The sequence below is a fragment of the Kogia breviceps genome, chromosome 1 (assembly GCF_026419965.1).
Source record: "Kogia breviceps isolate mKogBre1 chromosome 1, mKogBre1 haplotype 1, whole genome shotgun sequence".
Taxonomy (NCBI): Eukaryota; Metazoa; Chordata; class Mammalia; order Artiodactyla; family Physeteridae; genus Kogia; species Kogia breviceps.
In genome coordinates this window covers 130,529,360-130,555,800 of record NC_081310.1, presented here as the reverse complement: position 1 = coordinate 130,555,800, position 26,441 = coordinate 130,529,360, and the positions used below count along the sequence as shown (strand labels likewise).

General features: G+C 33.3%; 1 protein-coding gene across 42 annotated transcripts in view; it reads left to right on the top strand.

Moving 5' to 3' along the window:
* The window catches only part of ADGRL2 (adhesion G protein-coupled receptor L2), a 626,947-nt gene extending 600,852 nt beyond the window's left edge, over positions 1–26,095 (top strand). For 10 of the 42 annotated variants that reach the window (XM_067043727.1, XM_067043739.1, XM_067043748.1 and 7 more), the window contains 13 exons: positions 54–259; positions 1,347–1,520; positions 2,473–2,682; positions 3,603–3,823; positions 5,088–5,154; positions 12,965–13,056; positions 13,891–13,935; positions 14,901–15,069; positions 17,894–18,022; positions 18,575–18,671; positions 20,600–20,728; positions 21,566–21,583; positions 24,065–26,095. In XM_067043727.1, the coding sequence (XP_066899828.1) occupies positions 54–259; positions 1,347–1,520; positions 2,473–2,682; positions 3,603–3,823; positions 5,088–5,154; positions 12,965–13,056; positions 13,891–13,935; positions 14,901–15,069; positions 17,894–18,022; positions 18,575–18,671; positions 20,600–20,728; positions 21,566–21,583; positions 24,065–24,819 (2,312 nt within the window). In that variant the 3' untranslated portion in view covers positions 24,820–26,095. Of the gene's footprint in view, positions 1–53; positions 260–1,346; positions 1,521–2,472; positions 2,683–3,602; positions 3,824–5,087; positions 5,155–12,964; positions 13,057–13,890; positions 13,936–14,900; positions 15,070–17,893; positions 18,023–18,574; positions 18,672–20,599; positions 20,729–20,957; positions 21,040–21,565; positions 21,618–22,627; positions 22,694–23,319; positions 23,373–24,064 lie in introns of those variants that run through there. The other 32 variants (XM_067043848.1, XM_067043845.1, XM_067043840.1 and 29 more) reach the window with 16 other exon arrangements.
* The last annotated feature ends 346 nt before the right edge of the window (positions 26,096–26,441 follow it).

The following is a 26,441-nucleotide window of genomic DNA, read 5'->3' as shown; positions in this document are numbered from 1 at the left end:
TCTTATTCATAAGCATATTTTCTGTAAAGACATATGACTTTTTACCTTCCTAGGTCTTGCAAAGTTGGTGTTCATCATTTACCGGAGTCTGGGACAGTTCCTTAGTACAGAAAATGCAACCATAAAACTGGGTGCTGACTTTATCGGTCGAAATAGCACCATTGCAGTGAATTCCCATGTCATTTCAGTTTCAATCAATAAAGAATCCAGCCGAGTATACTTGACAGATCCTGTGCTTTTTACCCTACCACACATTGATGTAAGTTATGTATGCTAATGAAGTAGTGGAAGGTTATAAAACCAGTGAGGAAGGAAAGCAAAACTAATGTGCTAGAGATAGAGAGAGGGGGAATGGGGAAATGGCAGAGAGGAAAGAAAAGACCTTCCGGTTTGAATTTCAAGTGTTGGACTAGGTCAGAGACACAAGTTTATTTAAGTCTGTGAACATAAAATTAAATAAGCCTGGTTCAGTGATTATTAGAATTTAAGTGTATTCTTAATGAAAGCTAATTCAGTAATCAACAGGAAAATGTAAATGACTACAATTTGTTTTAGAATGAAAATTAACTGTTACCTTAGCAGCATGATAGCTCTGCCTTTTTAGTATGACAGGTCTTTTTGGTTTGTTTGTTTTACAGATCATATAAACACAACTGTTATCAAGCCCTGTGTTTTTAAAAATATATAATTGAAGAGATGCGATTCCTCTTCTGTGCCTTAGAATGCAAGTTGGTAGCTAAAAACACTGTGTTGGAAGATTGTCTGCAGAATTTGGCTGTTGTTATAGTAGAGAGAATAAGTGCCCATAGATAGCCACGTGAATCTCCAGAATTCATTTGTGAACAATACATGTGTATGGCTATTCTCTCCTTATATCTTCTGCAGTTGCTTCACTCTCTTAAGAGCTTGACATACTAACTACAGGATTCAAATTGTCCCTATTGGGTCATTTAGAGCAAAAATGGGCCCCAAACAAAATAGATTTTAAAATACTTGGTTCTTAGAGAATTTTCTCAGAACAAATTCATGGCATTAATTTTGTCAGAAAAGAAAAAAAAAATGATCATGATGTACCATCAGTATGTAAAATCATAAGATGGAAATTGTAATTGTGTAAAATGGTCTTTGGTAATTTAGAGTATACTTTAGAGTGTTTTGGACTATAAAGCCCATTTTAAGTTAGGTATCTGCCTTGTATAACATAGTCTACAGTTCTGCTGATGAAAAACTTTATAGTCCGAAACATGAAAAGTTTAATCTAAATTACCTTTTACACATATTAAACAATTGCTATTGCCATCTTAGAGTGTAAAATCCTAATTTTATCTTGTCATTTTATTTCCCAGCCTGACAATTATTTCAATGCAAACTGCTCCTTCTGGAACTACTCAGAGAGAACTATGATGGGATATTGGTCTACCCAGGGCTGCAAGCTGGTTGACACTAATAAAACTCGTACAACGTGTGCGTGCAGCCACCTAACCAATTTTGCAATTCTCATGGCCCACAGGGAAATTGCAGTAAGTATTTGCACTTCTAATTAGTAGCAGAGAAAAACCTCAGAGATTCAAAACAGCTTGTGTAATAGTTCCTTCTTTGGGTGTTTATCGTAACTAAAAAGCAAACAAAGTAATGTGGGTTTCTAATTGCTTCTACATTGTCCATATATTTTAGGAAGTCTTGGCACTATATTTATTGCTACATCTCAAAATCATGCTTTATAGACTCATTCTAAGTTTTTCCCCTTTGGGCAGGTGTCCGGCAGAGGCGGTCAGGGATTTAAAAAATGAACAGCAATAGGTTGTACAAAAGAGACAGAGGGCTCTAAAGTTTAGTTTAACATGCCCTCACCATCTTGAATGTTTGAATCTCATTTCAAAACTTTTGTCTTAAATTTCCTAATGACTTTGCACACTGTGCCACACTGCAGATTTCGAAAGATCAGAATGGCTTCTGGAATATTTCTTAGTATTCATTTCTTCTTGTGATTAAGAGAACATAAGCCAGGAGATAAAAATATTTAAGAACTATAACATGAAAGCTCTCAGATCTATTATGTGCTTAACTTTTAGTGTGTGTGTGTATATATATATAAACTCAAGGAGAAAATTAAAACTTAAAATTTGACTACTTGTTAGCCTGGCAAGTCATTAAAATGCCAATTATTTTTCAAATAACTAAGTAGTCTTTATTTTAAAATGTTTTCTATATGTTTATGTAAGTAATTATTTTGGTCATAATTTTCTAGGTAAAATCTACTTTCATAGATCATTCTTTGAATATAAAAATCAATAAGATAATATTGAACTCTGTTATATGATCGTAAATTTTTTTTTTAGTATTGAGTCCCATTTGAACACATGAATATTCAGAGTTTAGTATTAAAAGTTGAGCTATCACATGTGAAACCTATCTTACCTTTAGTTAATGTAATGCAGGAATACTAAAGTTCCTCATTTTTTTAATTTTCAGTACAAAGATGGAGTTCACGAATTACTTCTTACAGTCATCACCTGGGTGGGAATTGTCATTTCCCTTGTTTGTCTGGCTATCTGCATCTTCACCTTCTGCTTTTTCCGTGGTCTACAGAGTGACCGTAATACTATTCACAAGAACCTTTGTATCAACCTTTTCATTGCTGAATTTATTTTCCTAATAGGCATTGATAAGACAAAATACATGGTAAGTACTCCTTCCATTTGATGACCTTGGATCTCTGAGAATTATTATTATAAAAGGTGTATCCACATATGCTGCTGTTAATATTTGACCTTGTAACTTACAGTAATTGACATGGCAATACTGAAGGATAATTTGTAATAAAACACAACCCAATCATTTAAGTAATATTATTATGAGTTAACTCATTTCTTGTATTAAGATACAGTTGCATTTTTCTGGGTTGTTAGTAAAACACGTAATTTGAATAGAAGAATGCTGGGTATACTAAAATGAAAAGATCTGATTTTTAAATTTTTCATATTGTTTACATAGTCATTCTAACCAGTGATCATTTACTCATATTCTGAGCAATTTATTCACCATCATGAGGTCTCAGTGTCACAAAGAGAAATTAATAATTAGTTAATGATTTACTCTGTATTCATCTGCACTGGGATGAATTTGAGAATGTTCCACATATAACAAGAAAATGATGTTAAGTAATTAGAGCTGGGATATTTATCATTAGAGCAAATTTTTTAAAATTCTGTAATAAAAAAGAAATAATGTATTTGGAAACAACTGTTCTAAAGACTTGTAAAGCAACTTATCTACAAGTAGAATATTCATATTTAAAAATGAATAGTTCTGGAAGAGAAATTAATATGTTTTCTTATTTGCACTTACTTTTGCTATAAATAATAATGTCTTACAATGATGATATTTCTAGCACACCTAGCATTACACTCCATAAGCATTAAGCCAAATTTGGCAGTATTTTCATTTATGGAAAAAAGAATTTTTAAGAAGCAGTAATTTTCTCTAAATAATGGTGTATTTTAAAGACAGTAGTGAGTACTATCAGTGAATATTGTTTAGTTTTAGAGTGGTCTGTTTATATTCCCGTGTTCTCTTTTGTTTTTTGCTTCTTTCCTTTATAGATAGCATGCCCAATATTTGCAGGACTTCTACACTTTTTCTTTCTGGCTGCTTTTGCTTGGATGTGCCTAGAAGGTGTGCAGCTCTATCTGATGTTAGTTGAAGTTTTTGAAAGTGAATATTCAAGGAAGAAATACTATTATGTTGCTGGTTACTTGTTTCCTGCCACAGTGGTTGGCGTTTCAGCTGCTATTGACTATAAGAGCTATGGAACAGAAAAAGCGTAAGTAATTGCAAGTGACCTGAGTGTTTTTCAAGTGAATAACTTTTTAAAGCCTGTTAGCTGTCAGTGAGGGTCCCTGACAGACTAAAATAGCATCTGAAAGCCTTATTGGTAAGAAAATGGGCATGCCATGCACAAGTTACAATCAAGTCTTTTGTAATTTTCTAGGTTGAGAGGATTTGTACTCTGGCAAGGCAGATTCTAAACTGTGGACTTTCTTTTTAACACAAAAGATTGACCTCTAACAAATTGAAAAAGTAAATAACTTTTTGGCCTTAGAAAGATATTAGGTAAAAATTCTTCTGAACTTAAAGCATCTGACAGGTTTAACTATTCAGTTTTTAAGCTAATGTTTCATTAGCTCTCTGTACAGCCGACCCTCTAGGTAACTCTCGTTCTGAGTTGTGACAGTACCACATTCCAGCCCATATGTTTTACTTTGATAATATTTTATCAGGCAGTTTGAAAGGATTAAATTAAGTCACTGTCATTCATTTATAAAAAAATATATTTATGGAAAGTGACAGAAGGTAGACCATGTTTCTAAGGATTTTATTTGCTAGAGGCATGAATTTGCTTTCCAATTCTGTTTATTTTTTCCTTTGACAAAATTAGTTATATAACGATTCTTTGGACTAAAGAAAGCTTTTTGACTACACAGGTGATGAAAGACAAATAAAAGAAATTCATTGGGGATTTGATGTTATATGAAAAATGAACCACTAAGTAAAATCTGTCTTAATATGCATCATTTACTCTAATACAGTATGAATTCTATGCTTTGATTTTTTTTTCTAGTATTCATTCATTCCCAGTTGAGGTGTTATATTTGTGCTATACTGTTTTGCAACAAACATTACATCTGAACACTTATTTTTTTTATCTCTTATGTTCCATAGGGTTAAACATTTTTAGCTCAGATATAGATCTAAAGGCAAATTTCGAAGATAAGAACTTTTAAAAAATGAGACAATTTGGAATACCAAGTTTCACGTTTTTCTTAGTAAAGTCAGAGGTCTTAACCATTGAGGATTGGGGTGGGAGGGGGGATTATTGTTTTCCCCATATAAACATAATTATGTATGTCTTTATCAAATTTAAAACCTAAAGTGAAGAACAGAATTATTCAAATTGTTCTTGCCCATGATAAATTAATTTTCAAAGGTAAGTGTAAAGATAATTTTGCATGTTAGATTTTTAAAATTTTGCTTTACTTGTGATGTTGAGCATCCATTGAAGCTACTTAATATTCTTTTCATAATAGTTGCTGGCTTCATGTTGATAACTATTTCATATGGAGTTTCATTGGACCTGTTACCTTCATTATTCTGGTAAGCAGACTCTATTTTTCCTTCATTTTTAGCTTGTTGCTTTAGCAGTACAATTGAGACAGGGATAATTTGTTTTACTGTTAATTTATCTGTGTATTCAAAGATTTATAAGCATGTCTAGCTTACAGAATAAAATTATGTAGTATATTTTACATTCGATATCATTGAGAGTTTATACACTTGCTAATTAGTACTATTTTTAAAAACACTTTTTCCTTTAAGAAATACTTTTCCCTCATTTGTAATTTAATTTGCAAAAATGTCAGGTCTTAATCTTTATGTTAAGATTGTATGATTTTAAAGTAGTTTGATAATTAGAAAGGACTAACTGATATGTATAGTATATTTTGGTTTTGAGTAGTGGAATTTTTTGTTAAGAGGTTTAGTTCAGGAAGTTATATCTTTAAAATCTATAGTATTAGCTCTGCACCAAGCCTGTGTAGCATTTATGAATTGAATGTTTTATGGAAGTGAAAGAACATTAGCTTAATATTTATTATCTTCATTTTCACATAGTAATTTAGTACTTTTAAATAAATGTCCACACCCTAAATTCTTTTTAGGGCACAAAAAAGGTTTTTTTAAGCTTAGCGTAATAAATAAATGTTAAATAAATTTTAAACTCATTAGAAGTAAAATTACTTTTCTAAGACTTAAAATACCAAATAAAAATATTGGTTTCTAAGAAATTTTATTTTAAAATAAACCTGATACAACTTAAGTATAATGACATTAAGGTATTTTTTAACTTAAATTATCACTAGTCAAATATTTCAAATATAGTTGAAATTTTTTTAAAAAGCTAATATATTTGGATTTAAAACTTTTCACCCAGTTTTAGCATCATGCTGTTACAAATAAGTGTTATTGACCATTAGAAGATTGAAAATGAAACAAGTTTATATATTGCCTATAACTGTTTATTCCTATTAAGGTTGTTTTTTCTTTAAAAAAGGTGACCCAAGTAAGCTTATTAAGATATTTCTATGGTTAATAGTATTACAATTATAGTTACTAGTACTTCAGTAAAATTATGAAAAAATTTTAGTAGTTCAAGGAAACAAAACTACTTCAAGTATATATACTTTTGTCACTAAAATGAATTCTTTTATACAATTACTTATGAAAGCAAAATGAAAATTTGAGATGAATGCCTGTATGAATCTACCAGTAAAAAACACTCAAATGTTCTTAGGAAAGCTGATTTCTCATCAGAATTATTCAATCCAGATGATTGTCCCTATTTTTTGTTCTTGGTTTACTTATGCTAACACAGCCTAAGCCTATCTTGAATTAAATGACAAACAGCTGACATGAAAGGGGTATGATCCTTAAAGATTCAATCTTTTTTTTTTTTTTCCTGACCCCTTGGCCGAACATACGGATACTTTGAAAATTGTAAAAATTGTTTTAGGGATATTTGATCTATACTTCTGTCCTACTGCAGTTTTGTTTATTTTCTATCTCTGAAGATAAATACCGACTTTAGAGTATTAAAAACCATTTCACTGGGCGAAAGGAATTAATGTTCATAGATTCTCAGCTTCCAGTAAGAAAAGAGGTAAAGGACGTTTTATTATATTGTCCTTTTATAGCGAGAGCCTACCATTATTTTTTAGTCTTGTCGTTATTATCCTTTACCAAGTCATTTACGTTGAGATATGAAGGGCTTTGGTGTTCCCAACTTAAAAACAAAACAAAACAGCAGGTAGCGATCACAGTACAGATTCTGGGAGTAATTCTTCTGCAATTGCTTTGCCCTCTAATCGTCCTAACACAGAAAGACAGAGTGGTATTGAAGTGTAAAACATTATCTCAAATGTAACCTAAAGTGAGATATGTGATTGTACAGCACATGTTTGTTGAGTATTAATATATTTACCTGTATATATCCTTATGGTGATATAGGTCATTTAAAAGTCAGTTCAGACACAGTTTAAAAATTTATACAATATAAATTATATTGTATACTGTCCTTTTAAGGAGTAACAAAAAGTACCTATTGGTATTCCTAGAAAGCATAGTTTTGCATTTCCAGCTTTTCTGAATTGAAATCATATAACTTAGTAGTATTAAATAAGTGTACATTTTTAATAATTTTCAATGAAGGAAAAAAACATGTTATGGAAGATAAAACTTCCTACTTCTGTATTTCTATAGAATGTCTTGCCTACAGGCACTAGAGTTATTATATCTATGAGAAAAGTGCTTGTAAGTAATGAGCAGCGGGAAACCATTAGTATGCCTGAAATGGTTTAATGAAAGCTTGGATCATGACACGTCAGGAGCTGTTCTTATCATTTGGACAGCTCCATCTGCATCGTTAATAATTAATTCAGTTCAGTAAGAGTTCAGCTCACACACTCACTTAGAAGTCTTCCTCAGAGAACACCTCTCTGGCTGCTAGTCCCAGGGAGAAATAGGTTTCTGCTTGGCTAACAGCAAAGATCTGGAGATACAAGTGCAGTTTTAGAGTTGCATTTGCCAGGTAGCAAAAGCTCTAGGGAGGACAAAAAGGGTCAGAACATGTGCAGTTCAGTTAGGTTACTTCAGAGTGGTGTTTCGGTTCTTGTGTCTTATCATATCCATATCAGGACGGCAAGCTTTGGAATGAATTTTAAGCTGCTAAGCTCAAATGGATATGATTCAATTGAGCAGGTCGATTACTATAAAACAAACTGTGCACTCCTATAATCTGTGGTACCTTTTTCTTTCTTTAAACTCTTTGTATTTTCATGTTCATCAATATGGGTGAGGATTAGCTAAGCCATATCATCAAGTAGTGATGAATTTTATCAGCAAATTACACTGGCAGATTATTTAAACAGTAATTTATGAAATTATTTTTGGGGATAGATAGAAGAGTATTATTTGTTATTGAAAGAGAAAAAATGCCCCATTTAGTGATTTAACTCTTTTTAGCTGAATTGGAAAATTCTCTTCTTTTAAATTTCGTCTCACTCTTTCACATAGAATTCTATTACGAGGTACCCATCTACCTATTTACCTGTACACACACACACACACACACACACACACAGAGAGAGAGCAGAGTTAAAATCTGATTAATTTTGAAGATGAGTTGCCTCATCTTCAAACTTAATCTTCAGTATGGGCATTTAGGCTGGTGAGTTGACATACAACATGTAACACAATCCTATTAACTTGTACTTACTAGAGGCTTCTACATGAATGATTAATGACATGTATACCAGCTGTAGACAGTCTTTATGTACATAGCTGTAACTCCATCTTTTTCCTTTCTCATTGATGCATAGCACCTTTCAACCTATCCCAAAATACTCTGTTTAAACTTAGTAACATTTATGTTGGAAAGAAACAAAAAACAAGAGGGCAAAAAATGGCTGCATTGGACTTGAAGGGAAAAGAACAGCAGTTGGATGGTGGAGACAATTCTTCTCACATTTTTTGCCTGCCTTCCAGTGAGAAATAGGGAGAATTCTGCATTGATGGTTGTGATTGCTTTATTTTTTAAATGCATACCAAATGCAGAAAAATAAATTGGGAAGAAATAAAAGTGAGGAGAAAGAAATTGCTTATTCTAACCAGGACAAAAAAAGAAGCACAGAAGTATATGGCTAGAAAGAGCCATTTATGTCATAGGGAAAATGATAAGAAGAAAGAACTCAGTACGTCATTTGAAACTAAGGTTTTCAGTCTTCAAGTGACTATTTTGGACAATAGATTTTATCAAAAAAAATTTTTTTTCCCCCTCTATTTCTTGTTCTGATTCCCATCGTTACATTTTAAGAGAACAAGAGTAGAAGAGAAAAGAAAAAAATCTATTGACATGTTTTATTATACAAAATTATAACTCTTATTAGAGTGTATTGCCTCCTGAAAAAGATCATAGGAACAGTATTTATCCATGAAACTAAAAATTAGCATTTACATTTTTAGACACTGGAGAAAATCAGAGAACTTTAAAACCACAGTTAAAAGAATTTGTTAACACTTCAGTAAGTGTTCTATTTAATTCCAGAAAATATTTCACTCACATATATTTTGGTGGCAATGTATTAAAATGTTCAATACCTAAATAATAGGTGTTTTTTCAGTAAATAATTTGTATTAGTAAAGTTTTATAATGTGGGGAAAAGAAAAATATCTCACGCTTAGCAGTTTTTGTTCTTACGGTGTGATTTACAATAAGTCTTGCATACCTTTTTTCATAATTACTTTGTCTTACAATGATGTTATTTTCTCCTATTAAAGATACCATTGCTTCAGTAATTATATATCGTCGTTGTATTTCAAAGATTAAATTAGTGTTGGATTTAACTAAATTTCTTGGCAACTTAACCATTAGTGCATTGGCTAAAGTTTTATTTTCAGTTTCTGTAAATTGGAGAATTCACACACTTGTGAAACAATCTGACTGCAAGAGTCCTTCTGTGGTTTTATTATTATTTTTCTAGGATTTTAAGTTGTTTTTAAAGAGACTCACTTTTAAAACATCTTCTTGAAACATTTGATTTTAAATATGCTAGAAACAATAGCTTTCTTTCCCCACTTGGGTTTTATGGGTTTGTGTGATATTTAGCTGTGTATGAATATAACTAGCACAGACAGGATTAAGAAAACATAAGTAACTATTCAAAGTACGATTTGGCTAGTGGGAATAGAAGTGTGTGGACTTGAGCTATTTGCTGATTATGGGATGGTAGTGTTTTGCAAAGGAAATGGAGAATTGGTTATTATGGCAAGCCCATCAAGTGGAAATCATTTGAAGAGCACACCTTTGTATGTCATTTAGGATTTCTTTGATAGTGTGTTCTATGTATTAATTAATTTAATATTATATCTTCAACTCATTGGTCATCTCTGATTGAGTGGTAAATTAGATTACTCTTTATAGAACCTTTTTTTAAAAAATACAAAACTAGTATATCTTTGGTTTGTTAAAAGACTCCTAATTTTCTCAACCAGAATAAACTGGTTAATTTTGTTGACAAGACTGGGCCATGGAGCCAGAAGACAGTATATTGAATCTCAGCATTGACATTATAGTAGCTAAGTATTCTTTGGCAAGATAATTAACATCACAGATTTGTAAAATGGTTATCCAAGTGCTACCTACTACTTCTGGAGATAGGATTATATGTTGTGGGCCGGGTATTTTTTTTTCCCTGTAATTTTCTGAACTTTATGTCTTGTGTCTGTATTATCTTTGTAGCTAGGAAGAAACACTGAACACATATATAACATTAAAAACTTCCGTAGGATGAGGAGAGATGCATCTATCAGTCTCTTTTTTAAGGATTAAATGAAATATGTTTTCTGTGGCATTTTCAAGTTGGTTAGTTCTGTCTTAACAAGAAACAAATGTCTTTGTATCATATTTAAGCTTTAATTCTATTTTTACATAGGTATACTTCATTTTCATTTCAATTTTATTGGAAAATGAGCTAGTTCTTAAATAACTGATTTTTTTTTTTTTTTGGCCTGGCTTTTCCTCATTGAAAAATATGTTTGGATGGATGTAACCCCCAGGAGTTCACATTTTGTGCTCATTTTCTTTTTATAGCATAATACTTGATACATCCACATGTTTTCACATTCACATTCTTTACTTTCTTTGTGGTTTAGACATTGTGGTGGGTAATAACTTCTTTTTCTTTACTTGAATGTACTACTACCACTACTATTATTTTATTCCTGAGGGGATAAGTAATATGCTTAGAAAATAATGAGCTCCAAATTGTGGCCCTTTTGTGCGTCAGAAAATTATTTAACAAAAGGTGTTGGGGTAGAGGGCAACCCTAGGTCTGGAAGTTTGTAATAAAAGAAATAAACAATTTTGTCAGGACATTCAGAAAGAAGGGTCAGGAGGTTTATAAGATTTTGATTCTGAATCTGTTAAGGCAGCCATTCTTACATAAGAGTTGTAACTACTTTGTTTCCTTATATGGGTTTTGGTTGGTTGGTTTGTTTTTAGTATTATTTGGAGTACTTGTTTTTAACCATTCCTAAATTGTCCTAGTTAAGGCTTACTGTTCTATAAAATAAAAAGTAAAAGCACTACTGATTTTGCCTTTAAAAAAATTAGAGATAAACTGTACCATGCTTCTTTAAAATCAAATTAAGTATTCATTGTACTGTCAGAAAGATCTTCCTAATTTCTCAAAGGCAAAAATTTGTGTCTTATCCCTATACAATAAGCACATTCTTGTGTGGAGCAGTAAGGTCAATAAATATTTGTTGAATGAAATGAATCATATTGGAATATTCCTGGAAATGTAAGCCTTTATTTATGTATGACCAATTGGACTTTATAATCTTCGGAATATAAAGCTAGACATTTTTTTACCAATTTATTTACTTTTTCTCTAGACAAGTATTTTAAGAAATTAATTTTTAACTACTTTTTTAAGCAAAGAGCTTCTTTTGTCCTCAAGTAATTAATGGAATGCTGTCTGCCAGCACTTGGAAATTATGCCTATTTTAGTCCTTAAGAGGAAATTCTACATCTAAGAGAAATAACAAGGCACAGTAGACAAAATGACTGATACACGGCTTAAAGCCTTTGCTCTCTTCCTTAAACTCGTTAGGAAGGACTTGGAAATTTTCTTTATTGCCTTACATCATTTTTCCTAATTATAAAATCAGAAGTGGTGATGAATGAGGAAAATAATGTTATCATTTTATCAGATGGTATTGTGACTCAGTAAAAATAATCACGTTACTGTAACAAAGTTATGTCGATTATTTACTACCAAGGAATTGCTTTCGTCTCTACATATAAACGGGTCCTTTTCTGAATATACCCTTTGTGCCTTCACTAAATCACTTAATCCTCACAAAATAACTTCATTTTGTCGTTTTTAAAGTAATAATCTGAAGTAAATAAAATGTCAAAAAAACCCAGGAGCGATTTAGCATAGTTTTATTTTTAGAGCATAAAAATGGAACTGCCTTCACTCCATCCAGCATTCTGCCAGGCTTCGGTAGAAGCAAATGCAAATTACAAACCTTTAACTTTCCTCAGTCAAAACACAACTCTTATCTTCTGAGTTCTCTCAAGTTAACCTGCCAGATTGTCCTTCCATGTCAGGTTCTATCTTCCCCAGTTGGCATTTGTTGCATCTACATTCTTTGTACAACTGAGTGTTTAGAGGGACTCAAAACAGCCTTTGGAATTTACCTACTTCCGTACAGTACAGAGACATCAGGAAGAAAGAAATGATGGTCTTTAACACTTAAATAGCGAATACATTTATATATTTTAAAGTTTATCTTACTTTATATAACCAGCTAACATTTTTCATATATTTTATCTCATTTGATCTTCACCATTACCTTACAAAAAGAGTATGCAAATGTTATTTTTCCTCACTTAATCAGTCAAAATCAAGAACTAGACTCTCAACTAAGTCTTAGGGTCCCAAATTCAGGGATCTTTCCATTATAAGCTGCATGATGTAAATGCTCCTTCTATGGAATTCACTTCTATGTTTTCATTTGATGGTTTTTAGGCCCTGGAGTACTTCTAGCTAAAGAAACTAATTTAGGCTGTCTAATTTATTTAATCATCACCACATGATACTGATTTAATGAGGTTTCAATTTCATGTCAAATGATCTATTAAAAAATCGATCATATGTAGCCAGAGTATTTTTTTATTTAGACTCAACTTGATCATTGCATAAATAAACTAGAATTGAATCAGTGTCTACCATATACTCGTGTTATTCATATTTAACTGCATTAACCCATTAAATATATTTGTAATAATGTATTAATTTTTACTTTTTGTCATAGTGATCTAATTCTTTATTTGTTGTAACAGCTAAATATTATCTTCCTGGTGATCACATTGTGCAAAATGGTGAAGCACTCAAACACATTGAAACCAGATTCTAGCAGGTTGGAAAACATTAAGTAAGTATTTCGTATTTTAATTTTACTGCTTGACAAACTAAGTGAAAGGTATTCTCCACAGGAAATACATGAATACCATCTTTCACGTGTAGAAATTATTCAGAATGCAGTTTTACTGATCAAGGTTGAGTCTCACTGTTACCATGTCACAGACATTGGTCAAAATTAGGTAATAATTTCTGTCTTGCTCTAAAGCCAAGAAATTGTTTCAGTGGCTTTGTGGAAATTCCATATCACTGTAGCAATTTCATTTGAATTTAAAATGCAATTCAAAATGATGTTCCTGTTTGCATGACTGATATGATTATATTAAGTTTGTTTTGTTAAATGACTTTTTGATTTATTTAAGGATTCTGAGCAGTTTCTACTTCTAATCCTATTTTCCTAAGAGAATTTACTCCATTACTATTGTTAACTTGGAGAGTGTCTGTTGTTTTCATGATAATTAAATAAATGTTTACTTTATTTCAGTGTTGAAAAAAACTGCAATATCCTATCAATGGAAAAAATGTTATCTAATTAACAAAAAATTGATAGCTGTTGATTCACTAAGTCATCTTATAAAAGCATTTTCAGAGTAATTTTTTAAAATATGAGTTAATTTAAAATTTGAGGAGGTTTTGTTCAAGTTGGTTGTAATGGGATGTGGAAAATATTTTTAATGTTAAAAATGGCAGATCTATAGTAAGGGTAATTTTTTTTTTCAATTAGATAAAGTTTTAGATAGGTTAGTGCCAGCTTCATTGCATGTTGCATGGTAAGAGAGAGAGAGCTAATCTTTAGCATCTCTCTCTTTTCTTCCTTTTCCTCTTTCTGTCTTCTCATCTACACCAGTAATTACCGTGTTTGTGATGGCTACTATAATACGGACTTACCTGGGTAAGGTAGAACCCTACATTAACAAATTTATGGCATGATTTATAGTTTTTACAAATCCGTCAATATCATGAATTGCCCTTAATTTTTATAATTATTTTGGAATATCTTATTTGCTAGAATATTTTAATCTATAATATGCTTTTATTTTTTAATTGCTTGCCTCTGCATTTTGACTTTCTTAATTTTGACTAATTTTGTAAAAATATATAAATGCTTTCTTATTACTTTCTATTTTAATTCTGTCTAATAATTTTGTTTCTCTTTTCTGCTTATAATGCTTTCTAGCTATGAAGATAATAAGCCATTTATCAAGTAAGATCATTAGTTAGACATGGAATGCACTGACTTTAAATCCTCTCATTCCGTCCTATTTTCTACAGTTTCTTTCTCCTTAAGCTATTCATGATGAAATCTCTCCCAAATGATTTTATTTTGAAGTTGTTCTCATGTTTTTGTCTCATTTCAGCTAGGCTTCTTCATCCTTCAGTTATAAAACCTTAGGTTCACCTAAGATTAGTTTCTTAGAATCTGAAGTTTAGGTGTTAAGTGATTATCTGCCATTTAACCTTTCTGTTTGTGTCACATTATTCAGTGTCTTGAGTGCATCACAGGAATAAAAATATAGGAGTAAACTAATTAAGGACTCCTTAATTTCTTTTACCAAAATGCACATAAAAGACAATAAAGTCACGGGGGATGTTTTACACCTTGTATTTTAATATAGTTTTCATACCTTGTTTATTCTGAGTAAGAAAAGGTCATACCTGCTGTTGCTGTTTTCACTGGAGACTGCAGTACTAAATGCTATTGTTCTTTCTTTAATCAATGAAAGGTTAAAGCCAAAATGCTGTTGAATTTGAATGTGAACATAAAGTCAACTGCTACTACTGATATGTTAATATTTAAGTGTGATGTGTGTTGTTCTCTCATTGAACCTGTCAATGAAATTCACTTTATTTTTTCAGGTCTTGGGTGCTTGGCGCTTTCGCTCTTCTGTGTCTTCTTGGCCTAACCTGGTCATTTGGGTTGCTTTTTATTAATGAGGAGACTATTGTGATGGCTTATCTCTTCACCATCTTTAATGCTTTCCAGGGAGTGTTCATTTTCATCTTTCACTGTGCTCTCCAAAAGAAAGTAAGTGAAAACACTTAGAGGCTCTGCTTAACTTGTTCTTTGATTTGAAAATAATACATATAATAGGGAAGATTTTAAGTTACAACTGGAATATTATTAATAACATAATATTTTAATCATAAATTAATTGTAATGAAAGTCAGGAAGCTCAGGCTTCACATGTAAAATGTGTCAATACCAATCATCTCTTGAATGTCAATTTGGGAATATTACAAACTAGATACTTATGTTAAGATTTCTTCTTTGGAGTCGACAAAAATGCTTTGTGCAAAGGTTATACAAGAAAAATAAAAAGTTAAATAATCTTGTTCTTTGCTCAATAAAAGTAATGCAGTGGTTCAAAACAAAATTGAGTATAGGATAAATGGTCTAAATTTTAAAAGCACAAGATATACAAAAAAATGAATATCAATGTTGTCTTCAGAGTAATTTTGAAAGATCTTAAAACCCAGCAATTTCATATCTCACATCTTATTATTTTGTCCTGATTTAATGTTAAGTAGAGTCAGCAAAACTGATTCAAAAATTAAAGTTGAAGGTGAAAAATTTTAGTCTATTACAAGACGTTAAACCTAAGAGAATAGCTTAGCTACCATTTAAGTTTAAAATGTCTGTGCCTATCACCACGTATCATCCTTTCCCTGTCTGCATATCTAATGTAGTCTTTTTATTTTGTTATTACTAGCTGGTCACTAAACTGAACAGAGAAATAGAGTTGTGAAAGTGAAAAATATTATGTTTTCAGTACTGACAAGATGATAGTGTTGTTACTTCCATCAGTTCTGATAAGCTATAATTGTGAGATAATGACAGTGGAATGTGGAATACTGACAGATAATGTACATTCACAGCAATATAGGCATTAGGCAAAACCAACACCAGAGGGTATTATTTGGATAAAATACCATTTTGATTGCCATTGTCTTGGATATATAGGATTTCAGAGCAGTTAATAGCCATTAAGTGTGCAGAAATTTTTTGTGAGGTATCATGTATTATTTAATAACACTGAACCTTAACTTTCTAAGCATTATACAGGTATAACCTTGTAATTACTTTGGTTTTTATATATTTTCTGCATAGATGAGCATTTTATATACATGTAGATAATCACATATTCATACCTTCTGTCAAATGTTTTTGACAAAGCATAAACTTAGCAGAAAAAGGATGAGGTCATCATTATTTCCTCAGAGTTTGTATATTAATTTTACAGAGATTTTGCTATGCTTTTTAATTAACAATTACATTTTAAAATCATTGTGTTACATTTCTTTTGAACAAGTCTATTTAGTCTTGGATATGTCCTATTGGGTGCTGCCAGGATGAATTGTTAAGAATATAAGATGATTTAGTTAAAATCATGGTTCTAACTGCTTGAGTGAGCATACTTAGGCAGAGAAAATGCTTTGAAAATTCAACCCCATTATTATTTGTTCTAATAGATATAATTAAATAAAGCTAAGAGGATGAAAATTAAAGTGCACTTAGATTTAAAAGGTCATTAGTGACTTTAATTCTCTAATTTCCCAAGGAATAAGTGTCAAAGTTTTGGCCTTTGCAGGCAGATACTGAGCGTAGAAATGGCGGGGGGATTCGGGAGGGGGAAGCCTTTGAGTGTTTTATGTAACCTACTAGAAAAAATAATTTCTTATGCAGCCTCTCCTTCTTCAAATTTCAAAGTCTGGCTCTTAGGCTCAGTGAAACCTGTTTATATGCCAGTAAAGCTGCACAGAATCCAGAACTCTCCCCCACTCCTCCCAATTCTTTATTATTATTATTATTATTTGCGGTACGCGGGCCTCTCACTGTTGTGGCCTCTCCCGTTGCGGGGCACAGGCTCCGGACTTGCAGGCTCAGCAGCCATGGCTCACAGGCCTAACCACTCTGTGGCATGTGGGATCTTCCCGGACCGGGGCACGAACCTGTGTACCCTGCATCGGCAGGCGGACTCGCAACCACTGCGCCACCAGGGAAGCCCTCCTCCCAATTCTTGACCACCTAAGTGGGGCACTATTATTTAGCAGTTCTTTGGACCTCACTTTTTAAAGTTTCAACTTTGTTTTAGGCCTGACAACTTTTCTATCTATTCATATGTCCAAGCTTCAGGGGAAAAGGGAAATTACATGGGTAACTCATTAATGTGAATGGAAATTGCTTAAATAGTTCCCTTGTGTGCTAATGAAGTGAATAGGCATCTTAGACTCTCTACACTAAATGTTAGAGCTAGACACATCAGAAAATGAAGAAAACATTCCATCCTAATTAATGACATATGTATCAAAGGACTTTTTTTCCTTTATTCTTGTGCCAAAGTAGTCTTTCGTTATGAAGAGGTCACCTGCAACACCATGCAATCTAGTAAAAGGAGTTTATGTACTGACCTATCTAAGAGGACACAAAGCATATAAGCCTTAAATGACTGAATTACAAGTGGTTAAATGTAATTAAGCAAGGAAAATACTAAATTTTTTATCTTGTTTTCTTAGCATGAAATAGAAAATTGGGTTTACTAAGGCTATAGCTAGAATAAGGCTTTTAAGATATTACCATTGTATTCATAAATAACATTTACATAATGAAAACAGGGTATAAAGCATTTCTACATATGATATCACTCTTTAAAGATCCTACTTGCCAGTCTAGTGGACAGAGGTGTTTTTCTGATTACCATTTCACCAGTTTCAATTGAACTTGACTTTGTAATCTTCACAGAAAAGTGTTAGTGGGACTTCTTGTCTCGTCTGCTCATTTAATTAGAGAGAGAGAGAGAGGAGCAAGTATGTTTATATTAATCCCTTGGTCTTGTGGTTACTCAATGCAGGTACGAAAAGAATATGGCAAGTGCTTCAGACACTCGTATTGCTGCGGCGGCCTCCCAACTGAGAGCCCTCACAGTTCAGTGAAGGCGTCCACCACCAGAACCAGTGCTCGGTATTCCTCTGGCACACAGGTAACAAAGAGTTTGACAGCATCTTTAATTAATCTTTTTTATGGAAAGCCTTCTGAGACATGTTCTGTTCAGATGTACTAATTGTCTCCTCATTATACTGATCTAGGTAGCAAATACTTGCCTTCTTAGTATTTTGGTTTTAATTTCTTCCTAAGTCTTCAAGGTGTTTCTTTAGGTGTAAACATCCTTTTTTGAGAGGTATACTTTTTAAGAAGTATGTCATAATCATTAGATATCCTAAGCTCACATAGCACAGGACTCAGTAGGCATTCAGTAAACATTTGTTGACTAACTAGCCATCTCCACTTTAAAAAAAAGACAATAAGTGAACACTCTTTTTAAGATTGGAAAATTAAATACTCCTTAGCAGAGAAGCAACAGAGGAGTATAGACCTCCTTAGTTCTAGAACAGAATCAACACACATTTTTTTTTAAAAAAGGTCAAAAGATAATTCTGCACAGATTGTTTAGGGTACATCTTTGTGTGTCTTTAATGTAAGGTAAGCTTGGGAAAACTAACATAACATATGTCTTGCTATTTTATGTTAATAGAGTCGTATAAGAAGGATGTGGAATGACACTGTGAGAAAACAATCTGAATCTTCTTTTATCTCAGGTGACATCAATAGCACTTCAACACTTAATCAAGGTCAGTTACTAGGAAAATTTCAGTTTACAATTTAAATTTTGTGCCTTTTGCCAATTTGCAATAATTCTAGAGAAAATGCTGAATTTTCCTCTCAAATGGGTTTATATCACAAGCTCTTAAACCTGTTGAGTCATCTTTTATCCTTTATTAAAGTACATATAAATTCTTTTTATTCAATAATGTAATGCAAAAAGTATGATTTCAAATACCACGTTAACAGAGTGAGGCTGGAAAAAGTAATTTCTGAGAACATGCTTTGCCACAGATTAAAATGTTTTCCTAGTGAATACAGATTTCTTCTTTCTAAACGTACATTTATGAAAGTTTTCTTCTTAAAACATTAATATAATTAGAATAACTACTATTCACATTAAACAGTGCCAGTTTTGCAGTGAAAATTCTTACTTGTAAAATTCTTCTGTTTTTACGTTTCCTTCAAAAAGTAAAAAGTACGGCTTCCCTGGTGGCACAGTGGTTGAGTCCGCCTGCCGATGCAGGGGACACGGGTTCGTGCCCCGGTCTGGGAAGATCCCACATGCCACGGAGCGGCTGGGCCCGTGAGCCATGGCCACTGAGCCTGCGCGTCCAGAGCCTGTGCCCCGCAATGGGAGAGGCCACAACAGTGAGAGGCCCACGTACTGCAAAAAAAAAAAAAGTAAAAAGTAAATGTCAAAACATTTATACTAACTCTTCATAAACACATAATTAAACTACATGAGAATTTACAAAGTAATTTTTATATTTGAATTGTTATTATTTAATGTATCTACAATTATAGCCTTAAACTTATCACATAATTAGTATAATTCCAACTTAAAATAATATGGCAAATAGAATAATTTAGCCAGATAAGGGCACAAGTACATGTACAGACACATATTCCTGAGTACAAGTTTAGTAAATTTCAATTTATTTTGAAAAAAATCATATATTATTGTATATATTCTTGGAAAGGTAATTTATCCAGGTAATTTCAGTTTTGTTGTACTGATTTGTAATATATGTTATATTTTATCACAATGTTGTATGAAAGACATTTTTCATTGTTGACATTGTTCTGATGAGATTCTGGTTTAAAATGAAATAAAGCACATGTATGGCATCAAAACCAACTTGAATTTTAAAATATTTTTAGCCAAATTACATTAGCTATGCAAAACGCATGTTTGATATGTATTGAAAGGTTTGTAATTTGTCAATTAGAATGAGTGAAATGTGTGTTTATTCCATTGCTCTGATGTTTTACCTAATTCTGTTAAGATGACTATCAAAAAGGAAATGAATTATTCAATGATTCATTTTTGAAACCTGGCAAATAAGATTACAGAAGGAGAATTCTTGTTGGATAGGATTTGTGAATGGTCTAATAATTCATTATACACAGTCTCTTTTTTCCCCTCAGCATGTGTTCTCTTGCATTTACTAAGAGAAGCTTGGTGCAATGTGTCATACTTTTTACCTGTTTGTGAAAGTTGTTTTTCCTCCTGCTTGTATCAGAGTTGGTATTAACACCGATGTTTTCATGAGGGATAATCCCACACCTGTAAATTCTGAAAGTTTGAGATTCCCTCTTCTGGGCCTCAGTGGTTAGGTTTTTAATATTAAGCAGTAACATCTTGAAACATAATGTTGATCTCTGTGCATTTAATTGCCATTTTTGTTTAACAGTGATTTTGTATAAATTAGTAAATGTCATCCTCAGCAGGTGTTTACTTGGGGGACATAGAAAGCACCTGTGAATTGCTGAAATTTAACTTCCCTCTTCCCTTTCTCCTTCAAATTAGTAGTTCAAATACAGACAGAAAATTTCAGCAGATTTTCCATTGCCAACTTATCCACTACCCTTGATGAATACGAAAAGTACTTTACTGCAACTGCAACACTAAAATAAGAGAACTGATGTATTTTTTTCTGTTTCTTTGCTTTAGGAATGACTGGCAATTACCTACTAACAAACCCTCTTCTTCGACCCCACGGCACTAACAACCCCTATAACACATTGCTCGCTGAAACAGTTGTATGTAATGCCCCTTCAGCTCCTGTGTTTAACTCACCAGGTGTGCTTATACTTACGAATACAACTATCTTTCTTTGCTGCTAAACAGAACTCTGATCTTTGCCCTCTTTCTAGAACACTCAAGTTGCCATATACTTACTATTACATCCTTAATTTCTCAGTTAAGCATTATGGTATTGCCCATGCCAGGCTTCTAAAACTGCACTATATTATAGTAAAAATTCAGTCATGATAGTATTTACCAATAATTATCCATGTTTTTGACACAGGTGGCATAAATCTTAATATATTATTACAGGACTGACATCACATGGTCTGAGAGCCCATCTTCAAGATTTATATCATTTAGAGGTATCCTATCTATGTAATATACTATTCAGTTGACTCTAAAGCTTGCTGACGGAGTTTGCTTCTGGCATGACTTAGCTAATAATTTGGATGCCTAGGTATAGAAAACTACATCCAGCATTATCAATGTAACCAAACTATAGTATAGTGCAGCTTTATGGTAGTTTTTCTTTCTTCTTAAAAAACTTTAAGAATAAAGTTAATATTAGTCAGTTTATACCTATAGTTTTTTATTGGGGGAGGGGGAGAGATTGTCACTAACCCATCCTGTATTTTACTGTATTTTCTAATAGCTTATTTTAAAATATATATATATATATATTTAATATTAACAGAATTTTCAAGAGTTTGGTGCAAGTTAGTGCATAATTACAGTTAGCATATAATCTTTATTTGTGATTGATATTTGCCACTAAATTAAACACAACTTTGTTTCCGTTTTTTTTTTTCTTGACATTCTTTTTTAACGTAACTGCAGCTTCTCTTTTCATTCTCTTGTTTTTCTTACTTTCCTTATGCTTTCCTCTAGCAACCTACAGAGAGACAAGTATGGGAGTAAAACTTAACTTTGCCTATCAAATGTAAATTTTTTCAGCATGATTTTTAACCGGCACAATTAAAACATAACTAGCAGTCATGAAGTAGACTCAGCGGGCAAGTGGTTCACAATTTGCAACTCAAATGTTTCCAAATTCAAACAGTACATCTATATGTACTGCCTTTTGTCAGTAATAGAGGTCTGTAGCAAATGCTGTCCATACTTAAGTACATGCAATGCTGAAATAATTTGCTCTTTAAAGCCTGAGGTACTGTCAACCAGAATGCTTAATAATTGACTTATCATTTCTGCATTCCCACAGTAATCTTGCTACAGGCTGTGGAAAGTCTTCCAGTGAATTACCTGAACTTGGGCAGAAAAAGTTGCCTCTTCAAAACCAGCCAAAGATATGCTTAAATCTGCAGTATATCATAGAAAACACTGTTTGGATTACCCAGTATATATTTTTATATTTATTAAACAACAATAAAAAGAAAAATGGCAATGGCCAAGATCAAACCTCGACAGAGGAAGCAAATGCTAGCAACTGATCCTCGTGTCACTTATAATTTAAAACATCAAACGTTTCCTAGTAGTAGATCTTCTAAAGTTTGCGGCACATATATAAATTTATAAAGCTGGAGATTTGTGTCAACGGGGCTAAAGGAAGCCATGCAAAGAACTATCATAACTTCATTTTGTCAGACGTTCCTTGGAGCATGATACAAATCGAATGGTCAGCTTTTCAAATGTAGAAGTTGGATCAGAATTTTTTAAATAACATGAGTCAATAATAAATATGACCCCCCATTTTCTCATTTTCTGCTAATGATAATTAATTGAGTGTTTATTAGGTATTTATTGGTCATGACATTGAGTTTTCTAGGATAATCTGCAGCTTTAAGAGTGGAGTGAGCACTAAAAAGGGAAATTTCCTATTTTTTCAAAGAATTAATTTTTTTCCTAAACTCCTCCAAGCCTTGCATACAATGCAGCAGCCTCACAGTGGTCAGTTTCATTTCGATAACATCATTTCATTCTTTTTTTTTCCAGACCTATCTGTAGACAAGTGATTTTTTTCTCTAGGATTTTGAGAATGACTAACCTAACTTTCCATGGTACAGACCATTTAATTTTCTCTAAAACCTTTTTTTTCCATCTGCCTAAGAAGCACTGTGATGTCTTAGTTTACATGTTTATGTGTCTGTAGAAAAATACAACTCTGATTCAAAGAGAGCATGTTACCATATTTTTTTTCCTCCTGAACCTCTTTTCATATCTTCAGCAGATGTATCCAATCTTTCATTCCTTTAGAAATAAAAATATATTAGCCAAGGCTGACACCCTTTTCCCATTCCACAGTTGATATTTATTGTTGGTTTAATTTCTGTGACCCATACTTAAGAAATCTCCTAACATTTCTGCGTTTAACCTCCATGCCCATGGTGTGTGTGGGCCAGTATCGTACGGTAGACTCTGCTAGTTCATTCGGTGCTGTCACTGTGACTGATGCAGACTGCAGGGCTGCAGGCAAACTTTGACCAATAGGAGCCTGGGGCCATTGCTATTAGCGAGAGTATTAGTACCAAATAAAAGTTCAAAATAATAAGAAATATTCAATGAAAAAGTAAAAGGCTGCTATTGCTGGTAATCTAATTTGTTGAACCCTTGCTCTAAGTTGCTGAGAAGCTTAGAAATTCTTCATCATGTTACAATAAATCATTTTACTTTCTTTTATATATCAGCTACTCTTAGGCCAGATAGCCTGAGCAGACAGACATGATGTGAGTTGTCCAAAGTGAGTCATTCCACCTGCTGTCTATCGTGTTGTTGGATGGTGCTTGTGGGCCCCTGGTCCAGTCAGTATGAGAGACGGCTGTCTTTGTTTAACATGAATTCTTTGTGTCTGTCCATTTTTTCATTCTTTTTTTTTCACTTCATCTCCAGAAAAAGGAAATGTTAGAATGTTGTTTAAAGAGTTGCTTGCCAGTTATGTGGGTTTATGTTGTACATTTGCCTTCGGTTTTTGTATGTGACTTATTCCTTTTTAATTTAGTGTTGTTTAGGACAAATTCTGTTAATTTTATTTTTATAAACCATAGTCTCGTACTTTAAAATGTAAATGTCACTAATGAATTGCTTTGCATTAACTATGCAAGGGCATGGAGTGAAGTCTTTATAAGAGTGTCAGAGATTTGACCAAAAACCAATTCATAACTACTGTCTCCCCGAAATTGATAAAGCAACATTCTGTATACATACCATCTTCCCTCCCAGGAAAATAGTATTATTCTTTAACACTTGTTCCTGTTATTTAAGGGGTTGCAACTGTTTACAGTTGGGAATGCAGGAATGCCTGGCACTTTCCAAGTGTTAGCTTTCAAATACAACTTTGTCCTGAACGACATTAAAAAGTTTTGTACAAAAGAAGTAAAGATTCTTGAGGAAGGAACAGAGGCAGTAACCGAACCCCTCCCTTTTCTGTTTCAGGACATTCACTGAACAATGCCAGGGATACAAGTGCCATGGATACTCTACCGCTAAATGGTAATTTTAACAACAGCTACTCACTTCGCAAGGGGGACTATAATGACAGCGTGCAAGTCGTGGACTGTGGACTAAGTCTGAATGATACCGCTTTTGAGAAAATGATCATTTCAGAATTAGTGCACAACAACCTACGGGGCAGCAGCAAGGCTCACAACCTCGAGCTCACACTACCAGTCAAACCTGTGATTGGAGGCAGCAGCAGCGAAGATGACGCTATTGTGGCAGATGCTTCGTCTTTAATGCACAGTGACAACCCAGGGCTGGAGCTCCATCACAAAGAACTCGAGGCGCCGCTCATTCCTCAGCGGACTCACTCCCTTCTGTACCAACCCCAGAAGAAAGCGAAGCCCGAGGGGACTGACAGCTACGTCTCCCAGCTGACAGCCGAGGCCGAGGACCACCTACAGTCCCCCAACAGAGACTCTCTTTACACAAGCATGCCCAACCTTAGAGACTCTCCATATCAGGAGAGCAGCCCCGACATGGAAGAAGACCTGTCTCCATCCAGGAGGAGTGAAAACGAGGACATTTACTATAAGAGCATGCCAAACCTTGGAGCTGGCCATCAGCTTCAGATGTGCTACCAGATCAGCAGGGGCAATAGTGATGGTTACATAATCCCCATTAACAAAGAAGGGTGTATTCCAGAAGGAGATGTCAGAGAAGGACAAATGCAGCTGGTGACAAGTCTTTAATAGTGCAGCTAAGGAATTCCAGCGGCCCCATGCAAGTGTTAGTAAATAAAGACAGGCTCCATGGCCTGATACAGCTCCCTCAAACTCTGCTTGAAGAGATGGCTCTGTTGACCTGTGGTTCTCCAGTGTAAAAAAGATGACTGAACCTTGCAGTTCTGTGAATTTTTATATAACATACAAAAACTTTGTATATACACAGAGTATACTAAAATGAATTATTTGTTACAAAGAAAAGAGATGCCAACCAGGTATTTTAAGATTCTGCTGCTGTTTAGAGAAATTGTGAAACAAGCGAAACAAAACTTTCCAGCCATTTTACTGCAGCAGTTTGTGAACTAAATTTGTAAATATGGCTGCACCATTTTTGTAGGCCTGCATTGTATTATATACAAGACGTAGGCTTTAAAATCCTGTGGGACAAATTTACTGTACCTTACTGTTCCTGACAAGACTTGGAAAAGCAGGAGAGATATTCTGCATCAGTTTGCAGTTAACTGCAAACCTTTTACATTAAGGCAAAGATTGAAAACATGTTTAACCACTAGCAATCAAGCCACAGGCCTTATTTCATATGTTTCCTCAACTGTAAAATGACCTATTCAAAAATGGCTAAAGAAATTATATTTTGTTCTATTGCTAGGGTAAAATAAATACATTTGTGTCCAACTGAAATATAATTGTCATTAAAATAATTTTACAGTTTGGAGAAAATATTGTGTAAAGCTCTTGGTTGCACATATGTTATCAAATGTTTTTTCTTACACTTTGTCATTGTAAGTTCTACCCATTTTCACTTATTTTCCACTGTATACAGTGTTCTGCTTTGACAAGTTAGTCCTTATTCTTACATTTAAATTTCTTATGGCCAAAAGAACGTGTTTTATGGGGAAAAAACTCTTTGAAGCCAGTTATGCCATGCCTTGCACAAATGTGGTGAAATCTAGAAAGATTGTTCGTCACCCCTCTGTTTGTTCTTGAACAGGGGGCAAAGAGGGCACGGGGCACTTCTCACAAACTTTCTAGTGAACAAAAGGTGCCTATTCTTTTTTAAAAAGTAAAATAAAACATAAATATTACTCTTCCATATTCCTTCTGCCTATATTTAGTAATTAATTTATTTTATGATAAAGTTCTAGTGAAATGTAAATTGTTTCAGCAAAGTTCTGCTTTTCTTTTCATCCCTTTGTGTAAACCTGTTAATAATGAACCCATCACTAATATCCAGTGTAAAGTTTAACACGGTTTGACAGTAAATAAATGTGAATTTTTTCAAGTAGCTAACGTGCACTTTTATGTATGATACATAATTGGCTTTAACACACCGGTCCTTTGCCACCCCGCTCCCGTTGGGTATACTAGGTTCCTTCACAGTATAACCCACGGATATGCAAAAGAATACAGTTCAGCTGCCTGATGGTTCTATATCCTGAAAAGAATATATTTGTATTCTAATTACTACTACCTATGCACAAAATCTGGCAGGTAGCTTTCAATAGGGAAATATACTGAAAGTATTTGTGTCTGTTGCATTGCAACAGAGCCAAAACAAATAAAAATGCAAAAAAGAAGACGTGTTGGAAATCTCAAGTCAAATTTGGGCATCGTTAAAAAAAACTGACTTT